This window comes from Cyprinodon tularosa, unplaced genomic scaffold (genome assembly GCF_016077235.1).
Source record: "Cyprinodon tularosa strain WSP-4 unplaced genomic scaffold, ASM1607723v1 ctg6, whole genome shotgun sequence".
Taxonomy (NCBI): domain Eukaryota; kingdom Metazoa; phylum Chordata; class Actinopteri; order Cyprinodontiformes; family Cyprinodontidae; genus Cyprinodon; species Cyprinodon tularosa.
The window spans coordinates 4,134,699-4,148,380 of NW_024039340.1; the positions used below are offsets into that span (position 1 = coordinate 4,134,699).

A 13,682-nucleotide genomic window follows, 5' to 3' on the forward strand; every position below is an offset into this window, starting at 1 on the left:
TGTTTCCCCAGGTTTCTACACAGTTGTCAGGTCTAAGCACCTAAAATATCATACATACATACAGGGAAAGAAAGAAAGCACAGAGACAATTCATTTAGTTACTCGCGAGGAGAGTAGGAAGAAGACTGCAGAGTTTACAAATCTCCAATCCACTCTGCTGGTCTTCAGCTTTCTCCTCACTGTTTATTGAAGTCAGGGGATGTCCCTAATTACACCAGCTGAGGTTTAACTAAGGGAAAGGGAAACACAATGATCTTACTTTAAACCTCAGCACATAGGTTAAAACAAAGCATGTGGTTGTTTTACAATTGAATTGTTAAAGAACACATAGTTAGAAGAAACATGTGATAGAGGATGTTCAAGCCTCTTTCACAACCCATCCGTTGCATGACCTTTATCTGGAACGATCTTTAGCAAGAGTTAATAAACGATAAATCACCACATTATACATCATAATAGTTCATTAGTACACAACCCATGAAACACAAACGGAGTATAAATAAAATATTTCTAACAACAGTGAATAAAGTAAGGTTATGTAAGTGCACAATACGGAATATGAAGTGCAGAATAATTTAGGAAATGTTTAGCCTTGCTGAGAATCATTTTCATTATGGCCTAGTTTCATCTAGACAATTTCTTTGCCGTTGGACTCTGTGCTGCCCCAACTTGTTGTTCACCACTTACCAAATACAATAGTTTTTCAAGATGATGTAAAGTTAAATGTGACACTGTTATCATTAGCTATAAAAAAAAAAATAAAAATGAAGTCTAAGGAAGTTATGATCCAGAATTGTAGAAAAAATGTTTCTTCAACAGGGTAGAGCAGTAAAGCTTCTGTCCTTAAAGGAATAGTACACCCAAAACATGATTAGCCTTCATTTTCTACTCACCCCCATGCTGAACAACACTCTGGAGTACTTTTTTGATATCTCAAATGCATCTGGAGATCTGGGAGGCTTCTTGCTGTCTGCTGACATTCAAATAATGGAGGTCTATGGTGCCCGAGGCAGAAAGGTCCATAAAAGTCCACAAAAAACGTGTCAATATTCCTCCATAGTGCTCGTCCAATGTATTCCAAGTGTCCTGAGTGGGTAGCGTCCAGAATTTACTCGAAACAAAGTCATTTAGAATGTTTTTAGAGCATAAACAGTAGTGTATAGGATTTCCTAAAAGCGCGCGCCTGCGTGTTCACGAGTCTACGGAAACCGCGGCAGACAAACCAGATGAAAGTGCGCATTCAGCGTCTGCTCTGCCGATAATGCAAGCGTAGAAGAAGAAATGTGCTGTTTACCTGTGCAAAGAAAGAAACAACGAAAGAAAAATGTCTGAGGACTTCAGTGTTGAGGAAGAGCATGAGTTCTTTGCCGAGCTGAATGCGCACTTTCATCTGGCTTGGTCTGCCGCGGTTTCCGTAGCGTCGTGAGCTCGCAGGCGCGCGCTTTCAGGAAATCCTATACGCTACTGTTTATGCTCTAAAAACATTCTAAATGACTTTGTTTCGAGTAAATTATGGACGCTACCCACTCAGGACACTTGGAATACATTGGACGAGCAGTATGGAGGAATATTGACACGTTTTTTGTGGACTTTTATGGACCTTTCTGCCTCGGGCGCCATAGACCTCCATTATTTGAATGTCAGCAGACAGCAAGAAGCCTCCCAGATCTCCAGATGCATTTGAGATATCAAAAAAGTACTCCAGAGTGTTGTTCAGCATGGGGGTGAGTAGAAAATGAAGGCTAATCATGTTTTGGGTGTACTATTCCTTTAACATTTGTCCTGCATTACTTTTACTTTTATACTTTAAGTAGTTTTAAAAATGGTACTTTTACATTTTTACTGGAGTAAAAAGTTGAAGTTGATGCTCTAACTTCTACAAAAGTGTTTTTAAACTGTAGGATTTCTACTTGTACTGGAGTAATAAACATTACTTTTGACACCTCTGCCGCCATGGATGCAGCATCCTGCTATTTTTCTGAAGCTCAGGCGTCATTCTAAGAGATTTTGGACGGTGATCTGTTTTTAAAACTTGAAGACGGAGCAAAATCTGGGGTGAAATGAAAAAGTTCACTCTTCACGTCCAGTTGCCTAGACTGAACTTTTTCAAGCTAGACCATGACGGGGATGACTGGGAATCTTCACAAAATCTGGGGTGGAAAGCAGTGAGAAACACCAGCTGCTGGTGGAGTCGTCTGCTCCTGAAGATTTGCTTCAGGACTGGAACCACGACGGTATCTCAGTGTCTTTCATTTCTGCAGAGCCTGTGATGCTCCCACTAACGCGATATTTAACCATGTTTCTGATCGACAAACTCAGTCACATGTCACTCTACCAGTGCTCACTGAAGCAGCGCCAACTGTTGACTCCCCAAAGTGACGTAAAATGTAAAAAAAAAATCTGTTTTTAGAGACGCTGCTTAGAAATATTGGCTTTATTGGTAGATTTAGTTCCTCATGGAAGCCAAAACTCTTTAAATCCTAAATAAACTTTTCAAATTTGATACATTAGAATCACTTAGTTTGCCTTTTTCTACAATTTTCACCAGCCAACATATGTTCAATTAATTTTCAAATATTTATGTTTTCTTTTGATTATTTATATGTTTATAAAGATCAAGATAAAGGATATTAAAATTAAATATTGTGGCTTCATAGATCTAGGCCTCAAGCTGTCATGGTTGCTAGGCGACTGAAGTGTGACTAAAAACCGAACAAAACTTTTAGGGAGTGATTACTTTAAGTGGTTAAATTAAACATTTTTCGTTGGATTTCACAGGAGATGACAGCAGTGATGGAGATCAAGGCGAAGGGAAATCAGGAGAGACCAAAGAGGACGACGATGAAGGTAAAACGGGAAGCGCTGCAGAGACAGACGGCGGTGGGACGGCGGCGGAGCCGAGCAGCACGGAGGACGGTAACGATGGAGACAGCGGCGTGGAAGACGAGGCAAAGAGCGACGAGTTCAGCTTTCCGGACACCACCATCTCACTCCCTCACTTACAGCCAAACAGGTAACGTCGCATGGATACTTCCTCCTCCTCCTCCGCACCATGAGGAAGCAATCTAAACCTGCTGCTTTGGTTCTAGGACTGCTCCCAACCCTGGCTTTAAAAAAGAAACCTCTCCTCAGGTAATTACCCACATCGTTATCCATGTTATTTAATTTATATAAGGTCATTTTTTCATTGTGGCTATTTGATCCCTTCAGGCTGAGATGGATTCACAAGCAAAGAAACACATGAGTGCCAAACAGAGAAGGTGAGAATAAAACAGATGTTTTCAGCTCCCTCTTTATTTGAATGTGTCTTTCTCCGTATTAGAGCCTGCATCAGTCCGTGACGCGTTACAATCTTTTCTTCTGGATCTCTCTAAAAGTTTACTGCCTTTTACTAATTAATCACCCAAATCTCTAGAAATGAGGTTCGTGAAAGAAGCCGAGCCGTCTCTGTTTTCTGTCAGAGTGGGGCTACTAGTCAGCAAACTGCAATCTGAAACAAAAACACCTGAAGCTACATTTAAATGAAAGTAATCCCTTAAAATCCTGGAAGGCAGCCATTTTCACAGCTTCACATTTTAAAGTAGGGCTGCAACAACGAATCGATAAAAATCGATTTTTAAAAGCGTTGGCAACGAATTTCATCATCCATTAGTTGTGTCACGCGATTAATGCGTCATCCGCCGCCGCAGTCATCACATCCACTTGACTGAAACGGGGGAAGAAAAAAAAAAAATACGGCAGAGCGAGTCAGCGCTGCAGGCGCAGTGTTGCCAACTCAGCGACTTTTCAGACCCCTCCAGCGACTATTTTTCAAAAAAGCGACTAGCGACAAATCTGCCGACTTTTTACGGTGTCACTGGCGGCTTTTGGAGACTCTTACGTGAAAGCATGTATCGTTCCTACTCTGCCGTGAGGCGCCTCCCCCATTCCAACCCCGTTCTCCCGCAGGAGTCCCTCTCAGCGCTGCAGTCAGAGCCTCAGGATGTTTACCCTCAGCGTCCAGACTGCAAATGAAGCGCGCATGCGCCGGGATTGAGGGCGCAAATTGATCAGAATAATTAAAATAGCCTGCGCTTTGTAAAGTGAAAAAAGTCGTAACATACAACTTTTGTAAAAACAAATTAACATGGCACGGAACCACCATGTTTGTTTGGTTTTAAAGTGGGGAAACGTAACATTAGTTTCTCAGGTAGCTCATCTGATGCTTTCCTTACCGTGTTAGTAGGTTACAGACACTGATAAGGTTGGCTACTTATTTTACTTTTAATTTCATTTGAATTAACTTAAGCAGCGTTTATATTTTCTTTATAAATAAATTAACTTGCAAATTATGAGGGCAAGGCTTTTAAAGTTTGAATCTTCTGGCAAAGATAAAGTAAAGAAGATCCTGCAATTTATGGAAGTAAAGCAGAATAAAATCCAGCAAGATCAGTAATATGTCAATTAATTATCTGCCACATTCCCATGTAAATATCTGTCTTTGGAGGATGTGTTTTTTAGCACCCCTAGTTCTCTCATTTTTATTCCAAATAGTTTTAACACAAACATTTATTTTTCATGTTGCACCAGTACAGTTAATGAGCAACCTGTACTTGTGTGCTTGTTTGTTCTGTCTAAAATGTTTATTGTGGAATAAAGAGGTCAATATAAAAAATTTTCTTTGTCCGATTCATCGATGAATCGAAAAAATAATCGGCCGATTCACCGATTTTTATAATAATCGTTAGTTGCAGCCCTATTTTAAAGTGAAATAACTTTAAAAGAAGCTTATGCTGGTTTTGTTATCTGACTTTAGCTATTTTTGTATGTCCTTTATTTCTGACCATCATTTTAATGGCTGTATTAGTTAAATAAAAATTTTGGATAAACGGATCATAATGTGACCAAAAGTTCTGATAGTGACACTATAGGCTAAACTACGGAAGCCTAGACCAGTTGTACTCCACTTTTTTTCCCCCCTTTCTTTCTCGAGATAACAACATATCTATCTCGTTATCACGGTTAAAAACCATGAATTGTTTTCTCGTGATTATAAGATAATTGCCTGAGTCGCCCGTAGTTGTGCAGTCGTGGTACCGCAACTGCACAACCGCAAATAATCCGTTTTTTTAGTTTCCTTTTTTTCATCATTGTCTGGTTTTGGTGGATGATTGGATTGCATGGAATACAGAAGAAACACATCTGACTGTTTTTTTTTTATTATTATTTATGAAAATCTTTAATCTGGACTGATTTTGGGGGTTAAAGCATCTTATAGCTGTTAGAGGCGTAACGCCGGGGCTGGTCAGAATAACCTGGATGCATCAGAAGTGGAAGCAAATCATCAAACCAACGTCGTCTCGTTACCTAAAAGTTAAACACAGGATTATTTACAGAAAAATAAAACAACAAGCTGGTCCCATCTAGGCGTAATCGGAGAAAATGACAGACGAAGTGTGCTCCTGATGTCCAGTCTGCTCCGTAGCTTTGTTTTGGTCGCTGTAACTGCAGAAAATCCCGCTTCACAAAGATAGGATGTTATAGATAGGATGAGTCTTGACCTGAATTAACCTGTGTCAAGAGGCACAGATGCACCGACTGATGTACAGTGGGGCAAAAAAGTATTTAGTCAGCCACCAATAGTGCAAGTTCTCCCACCCAAAAAGATGAGAGAGGCCGGTAATTTTCATCATAGATATACCTCAACTATGAGAGATAAAATGAGAAAAAAAATCCAGAAAATCACATTGTCTGATTTTTAAAGAATTTATTTGCAAAATGTGGAAAATAAGTATTTGGTCAGTTACAAACAAGCAAGATTTCTGGCTCTCACAGACCTGTAACTTCTTCTGTAAGAGGCTCCTCTGTCCTCCACTCATTACCTTCATTAATGGCACCTGTTTGAACCCGTTATCAGTATAAAAGACACCTGTCCACAACCTCCAAGAGTCACACTCTAAACTCCACCATGGCCAAAACTAGAGAGCTGTCAAAGGTCACCCAAAACAAAATGATAGACCTGCACCAGGCTTGGAAGTCTGAATCTGCAATAGGTAAACAGCTTGGTGTGAAGAAATCAACTGTGGGATCAATTATTAGAAAATGGAAAACATACAAGACCACTGATAATCTTCCTCGATCTGGGGCTCCACGCAAGATCTCACCCCGTGGGGTCAAAATGATCACAAGAACGGTGAGTAAAAATCCCAGAACCACACGGGGGGACCTAGTGAATGACCTGCAGAGAGCTGGGACCAAAGTAACAAAGGCTACCATCATTAACACACTACGCCGCCAGGGACTCAAATCCTGCAGTGCCAGACGTGTCCCCCTGCTTAAGCCAGTACATGTCAAGGCCCGTCTCAAGTTTGCTAGAGAGCATTTGGATGATCCAGACCATGACTGGGAGAATATCATATGGTCAGATGAAACCAAAATAGAACTTTCTGGTAAAAACTCTACTCCTCGTATTTGGAGGAGAGAGAATGCTGAGTTGCACCCAAAGAACACCATAGCTACAGTGAAGCATGGGGGTGGAAACATCATGCTTTGGGGCTGTTTTTCTGCTAAGGGACCAGGACGACTGATCCGTGTGAAGGAAAGAATGAATGGGGCCATGTATCGTCAAATTTTGAGTGAAAACCTCCTTCCATCAGCAAGGGCATTGAAGATGAAACGTGGCTGGGTCTTTCAGCATGACAATGATCCCAAACACACCGCCCGGGTAACGAAGGAGTGGCTTCGTAAGAAGCGTTTCAAGGTCCTGGAGTGGCCTAGCCAGTCTCCAGATCTCAACCCCATAGAAAATATGTGGAGGGAGTTGAAAGTCCGTGTTGCCCAGCGACAGCCCCAGAACATCACTGCTCTAGAGGAGATCTGCATGGAGGAATGGGCCAAAATACCAGCAACAGTGTGTGAAAACCTTGTGAAGACTTACAGAAAACGTTTTATCTCTGCAAATGCTCTCTCTGCTTACGGATATTTACACCATTGCCGATCAGAGCCGAGGTGATTTTTAACGCGTCGCTTACCGAGTCGTTTGAGCCAAGTAGATGCGCGTCATTGAGCTGTTCCCGCTGCCACTAAAAGACCTTTTTTTTCCGGGTTTAAACTGGTTTTTCTGCCATTTGGAATCGAGTCTATGAAAATCTTCAAACCTCCAGTCTAATGACTTTACAACCACAAACCGTGACACAAAGTTAGAAACCGGAGGGAGAATGACAAACTGAAAACTTCATCATGCGTCTGTGTATTTCTGACCTCCGACTAAACGCAGCCATTCTCTGGTTTTCTCAGTGCATTCAAACAATTTCTCTGATGGTCAGATTTATTTATTTGCCTCTCCTTTTTTAGAGAAGAGAAGAAGAAGAAGCAGAAACAGGAGGGATCCGACACCGAGGAGAAGACAGAGACTCCAGCTGTCAGTCCGGGGTCTAAAAATGGAGGAGGACCTTCTCAGCAACCTCTAAAGAGAGGCCAGAAGGTGAGAGAAGCAACCAGAACCACTCCGGATGTGTTTTATGGATGATAACAGAACTTTTCCTGTGGTTTGGACAGAACAAACTGAAGAAGATCAAAGAGAAGTACAAGGACCAGGATGAAGAGGACAGGGAGCTGATGATGCAGCTGCTTGGGGTGAGGAAGACCTCGCTTTTTTTCCCGCTCCTCGGTCGGCAGTAAAAACACCTCCGTCACTTTTCTGCCTTTCAGTCAGCTGGATCCACCAAGGAGGAAAAGGAAAAAGGCAAGAAAGGGAAGAGAGGGAAAGGAAAAGAGGAGCCGGTGAGGAAGCCTGTTTCACAGAAACAGCAGCAGAAACGTCCAGATGTGGCGCCCGGCGAGAGGAAACCGGAGGGACCGGCAGGAGAGGAAGAGGAGGAGGAGGGGAAGGAGAAGCCATCTGGAGATCAGCAGGAGGAGAAGGTAGAAACATCACAGGATGGATGTTTGGAGGAGTCCAACTGAGGAACAGAAGGAAAACAAATCCAGGTGTGCTGTTGGTTTTCTTCACTCATATGTGGTTTCATTTCCTGCAGGAAGACGATGTGGATCCGGATAACCCCGGAGCAGAGGTGGGCTTCCTCACACCAACACTTCAAACAGGAGATTAGGTTGTTGGGAAGAACTTCATCCCGGTTTATATGTGAAACAGGAAGCAGAGAACCTGCTGACGTCTCTGAGCGGCCAGCCTCACCCTGAAGACGTGCTGCTGTTCGCCGTCCCGGTCTGCGCTCCCTACACGGCCCTGTCCAGCTACAAGTACGTCTGCAGCCCTCCCTCCCAAACACAGAACCCCCCCAGCATCAGTCTAACCGTCCCTCTGTGTTCCTCAGACACAAAGTGAAGCTGACCCCGGGTTCTCAGAAGAAAGGAAAAGGTAGAAACGAAGGATCCGAAGGTTTTACTGCGTCTCTCTACTGAAAAACTCACATGAATTCCTCTGTTGTCTCAACAAGCTGCTCGAACTGCGCTGCTCAGCTTTATTAAGGCTAAAGACGCCTCGGCCAGAGAGAAGGACCTGTTCCGCAGCGTTAAGGTGAGGAAAAGTATTCACACCCTCAGACCTTTTTATATTCTTTCAGCACCGTGGGGAAAATATGTTCTTAACAAATGCTGATAATCTTTTATTATTCCGATAGCCCTGGAATAAAATAGGAAATGTAGAAGAAAACGGGTTAGTTCAACTAATCGTACAGGGAGAGCATGAATATGGAGAGACATTTGTTCCAGTATTATTAAAAACAAACAATGTTACAAAAAAGGAAATTGGAAAAAATTGTGTAAAAAAAAAAAAACATGGTTTCAAATAATTTATATGGTGGCCCAGAGGGACCAACAAGAATGAAAATGTGAAAAAGCTGGTGAAGATTCTCAGTCATCCAGGTCATGGTCATTCCGAAAAAAAACTTTTGGAACAAAAAGTTAAAACACAACAAAGGTTAAAATAAATAAAACAGGAGTTTGTCCTAAAACCAAATCCGTTGTAAAGTCGTAGGGAAGCGGGTTGTTCCTTATCGTTTCATTTCTGAATTCTCCCGAGTGGTGCCCGACTTTACACGAGTGAATAAAGTGAATTTTATTGGTCGATTATCAAGGGGGCGGGATTGTTGTGGGGGAAGGTTCGCAAGCAGGTTTGGTTGTGGCCGGTTTGTGGGAAGCATCGTTGCTAACCAGTTAGCATCTTAGTGCTAGCAGGTTCCCAATGGGAAATTCCATTGGGACCAAGCAGCACTAAATTGGTGACTTAGAAACGACGCTGTCAAGGAACGCTATGGACAGCGGAAACATGCAAGAGGAGGAGAGTTTAGTGTCGGAGGTCGTGGATGAGTCTCCTCCGTCATCCATGTTTTATTTAGAGGAGGAAAGCGGGGACGAAGATGTTGTGGAAGAGGACGCCAGGGCGGCAGAAGCTTGGTTTGGTGTAGAAGGCTTCCAGTCGTACATGTTTGAGCCCTTGCCTCGCAACGCTGCCAGTTCTGTTAGCTCTACGCCTGCCGAAGACACAGACGTCCATCCCCGTGAGCACTGGGACGCAACTCAATGGGAAAGGAAAGGATTCTGATTTCAACCGTTGCGTATATTAGCTGCGACATATGAATCAAGATGCTATGACTGAAAACATTTGATTGACAGATGACCGTTGAGATATGATTGGTTGAATTTAGGTGTTCAGGCTGATGAATAACTAACTGGCCTGCAGAAGATAACGGGAAAGAAAACAGATTTTAAAGGAATAGTACACCCAAAACATGATTAGCCTTCATTTTCTACTCACCTCCATGCTGAACAACACTCTGGAGTACTTTTTTGATATCTCAAATGCATCTGGAGATCTGGGAGGCTTCTTGCTGTCTGCTGACATTCAAATAATGGAGGTCCATGGCGCCCGAGACAGAAAGGTCCATAAAAGTCCACAAAAACGTGTCAATATTCCTCCATACTGCTCGTCCAATGTAATCCAAGTGTCCTGAGTGGGTAGCATCCAGAATTTACTCGAAACGAAGTCATTTAGAATGTTTTTAGAGCATAAACAGTAGTGTATAGGATTTCCTAATAGCGCCCCCATGCGAGCTCACGATTCTACGGAAGCCGGCAGACCAAACCAGCGCATTCAGCTCGGCAAAGAACTCATGCTCTTCCTCAACACTGAAGTCCTCAGACATTTTTCTTTCGTTGTTTCTTTCTTTGCACAGGTAAACAGCACATTTCTTCTTCTACGCTTGCATTATCGGCAGACCAGACGCTGAATGCGCACTTTCTTCCGGTTTGGTCTGCCGGCTTCCGTAGAATCGTGAGCGCGCATGGGGGCGCTATTAGGAAATCCTATACACTACTGTTTATGCTCTAAAACGTTCTAAATGACTTCGTTTCGAGTAAATTCTGGATGCTACCCACTCAGGACACTTGGATTACATTGGACGAGCAGTATGGAGGAATATTGACACGTTTTTGTGGACTTTTATGGACCTTTCTGTCTCGGGCGCCATGGACCTCCATTATTTGAATGTCAGCAGACAGCAAGAAGCCTCCCAGATCTCCAGATGCATTTGAGATATCAAAAAAGTACTCCAGAGTGTTGTTCAGCATGGAGGTGAGTAGAAAATGAAGGCTAATCATGTTTTGGGTGTACTATTCCTTTAAGACGAGGATTTTTTTTTTTTTAAATAGAGATTTTCTAACTTTTGTGACAATATAGTAAAAATCGAGTGCAACACAGAGGAGGTGCAAATGAGCTGATGGCGCAGAACGGATCTTGCAGGGGAAAAAACAGCTGCCAGAACGTTGATAATCAGTTTAAAAATAAGAGCAGTAACCATGGAAACCCCTGATGAATGACTAGTCTTACAGATGTAAAGTTATGTTTGCTGTTTGGAACTTAAAATATGAAGGATAAATTTTATATCTATGTGATGTGTATCTACATCAGACAATGGTCATCACAAGGGACGTTAAAAAAAAAGGAAGCCAGTTCAACGTGTCGCGCCAAAGGTTGGCTAGTAGACTCATTACCGCCACCAACTGGCGTGGAGTGTGGATCTGGATACAAATATTACTAAAACAGTAAAAAGAACATTGAAAGGCATCTGAATAATAAAGAATAACTCTGATTTGACACAATTTAACTCTCAGACGTGATGCGCATTAGACATCATCGCTTTGAAACATGAAATATTATAAAGGTCTCCTTTATTTATTATATTAAAAATAAAGCCTGCTGGATTATAGACACGGTTCAACAAACATTAGATGTGGTTAGGGCTGAAACTAAGGATTATTAAGCAAATCAATTAATCTGTCGATAATGTTTTTGATTAATAATCAGATAGACAAAGGTTCATTTAAGATGACTTTTTAGGAAGTTAAACCAGGTGAAACTAAAACTTTTCCACCTGAGGAGTTCTGGATTATAGAGCATATTGACAGATGGAAAATATTTTTATCTTAAATTTTTTTTATAATTTTGATATAATTCCTACTCAAAGTGTGTCACTCTGTCAGCTAAAGGCATATTTTACGTCTCTATACTCAGCTAATGATTAATTGATTACTAAAATAGTTGATTTTTTTTCAACAATAGATAAATCTTGATTAATCTGAATAATTGTTTCAGCCCTAGATGTAGCTTTTGGATTTTTATGACACCTCTGGGCCACCGTAAATGATACGGAAGATTTCAACCTACATTAAAAAATTTCTCAGACCTTTTTTTTTTCTTCCCCAAAATCAGATTTTAGTTTGTCTTTTTTTTTTCAGATTATATTTTTCCAAGTTTCCTTTTAGGAGACTTAGTTTTCTAATTTGCAAACATTTCAAATGAATCTACTTTTCTTGAACCTCAGTCAGATAATTTCTATCGTTCTGCACTCAGACCTCGCAGAATCGTTGAGGTTGAAATCTTTCAAACAGGATTAGAAACGAATGCAGATTGAAAAACTAATTCTCATCCCTAAAATAAAATCTGAAAATATATTTGAAATAAGATTTAGGAAAAAAAAAAGTAGACTGTAGAATTGGGGGAACTTTTCTTAAAAATTATAAATTACTCTTAAAACCTTTTTTCCATTTTTGAAAAACATTTTCTTCAAATTTCCTTTTTAGAAAAATCTTTCTGCTTTCACTAAAATGGGAATAAAATGATCTTCATGCATGGATGAGGTAGTGAAGAGACCAGGAGCCCCTTCTTATTGGAAATGTAATGCGTGGAGAAGCTCAGACCTAAAAACATTGTGAGACATGGTGGTGGCAGCATCATGCTGTGGGGAAACTTTTCATTAGCAGAAAATGGAAATCTGGTCAGAGATTGGACATCCAACGTAAACTTTTTTTTTTTTTAGATCTGTAATAAATATGTATACATAGTTACTAATGTATATATTTATCTTTTTAGTGTTGAAAGTTGTATTTTATTTCTTTAGATGGTGAATGTGTTTTATGTTGTTTGGATACCTGGAGCGTGTGACAAAGATCATTTCTCCCTGGGATCATTAAAGTATTTCTGATTCTGATCCAGCTTGAGATTGAATAATCTCAAAAGTCCAGACCCAAAGTTTAATGAGAACATTTAAAAAGAATCCACAGATGCTGTTCATCCACTGGGACTATGAGGTCCACCTCCATGTTTTTAAGTGAAAGGTGAAGAAGACCTTTGACCTTTTAAGGTTCAAACTGAGCCTCAGAATCAGGGAGAAAAACCGCAGATGTTCCTCTGAATGTTCAGCAGCTGTTTGTCAAAAAGACCAGAATCTGTCATTAAAGCCACGAGACAAAGACTGCAGGTGGTTCTGAGATTAAACGGGGGTTAAGGTTGTCGGCACCTTTTCATTGGTTTTATTCCCTGGATTTACTGGCAGCTGCTTGGTGCCTCACCCATCGTTCTGTTTCAGGACGGCGACCTTTCCAGAAACATGCCGGGGAAGGTAAAGGTGTCGGCTCCGAACCTTCAGGCCGCCAAGAAGAAATGATCAGCAGATCCACACTGGCCAAGTTCTGTTTTCACTGGTGGAATAATAGTTTGTTTTCTTTCAAAAGATTGTTATAAATTCATTTGCCCAAAAAAACAGAGACTTTTTTTATTGTGTGTTTTTTATTTGAATACAAACTTCGATTACAGACGAGTAATTTTGTGCAAACAAGGCGAATACAAACAAAGCCCAACAGAGAGAACTTTCAGTGCAACGCGGCTCGACGTCCTTCAGGGTCGCCGGTACCGATCCAATCAGAATGCTACAGCAGCCGCTTTGTGACCATAAAGGCTTTAAACACCAACATAAATACAGATGAACACAAACAGGAGGCTCATTTCCGTGGATCTGGACCGGATGGCATTTAAAGCAGAAATCACTGCTTAGAGCTGAAGCTAATTAGCATCAATCAGCTAGCTGGTGCATCATTTACTCCCCTTTCTATCCAAAATAGATGATCACTTTTATTTATTAGTGTCAAGACAAACATTGGAAAGCTAATTCAATGTTTCATCGATGCAGTTTTCTTAGCTAGTTTCTCTTTAACTTAAAACACTTTTTCCAAAACAACAAAGAGAATCTGCTCCTGGTTTCCAATCTGCTGAGGCTCCGCTCGGCTGGTTAAACAGCCTGCAGGTGCGTTTTTAAAGGGTTCAGCTCGTTTTCCCTCCCTCTGCAGTTTGAATTTTGTTTCACAGTAATAATTACAGAAGCTCCAGTGAATAAGGTCTACCTACGGGA

At 41.2% G+C, this 13,682-nt stretch overlaps 1 protein-coding gene across 1 annotated transcript in view; it reads left to right on the top strand.

Annotated features, from left to right (window-relative positions):
* The window catches only part of LOC119797805 (nuclear export mediator factor NEMF-like), a 34,649-nt gene extending 21,612 nt beyond the window's left edge, over positions 1 to 13,037 (top strand). The window contains exons 22-32 of the mRNA XM_038307017.1: positions 2,779 to 3,013; positions 3,090 to 3,132; positions 3,211 to 3,260; positions 7,333 to 7,462; positions 7,537 to 7,614; positions 7,690 to 7,902; positions 8,016 to 8,051; positions 8,132 to 8,238; positions 8,313 to 8,356; positions 8,436 to 8,515; positions 12,864 to 13,037. Coding sequence (XP_038162945.1) covers positions 2,779 to 3,013; positions 3,090 to 3,132; positions 3,211 to 3,260; positions 7,333 to 7,462; positions 7,537 to 7,614; positions 7,690 to 7,902; positions 8,016 to 8,051; positions 8,132 to 8,238; positions 8,313 to 8,356; positions 8,436 to 8,515; positions 12,864 to 12,941 — 1,094 coding nt within the window. The 3' untranslated portion in view covers positions 12,942 to 13,037. The remainder of the gene's footprint in view (positions 1 to 2,778; positions 3,014 to 3,089; positions 3,133 to 3,210; positions 3,261 to 7,332; positions 7,463 to 7,536; positions 7,615 to 7,689; positions 7,903 to 8,015; positions 8,052 to 8,131; positions 8,239 to 8,312; positions 8,357 to 8,435; positions 8,516 to 12,863) is intronic.
* Positions 13,038 to 13,682: the final 645 nt, after the last annotated feature.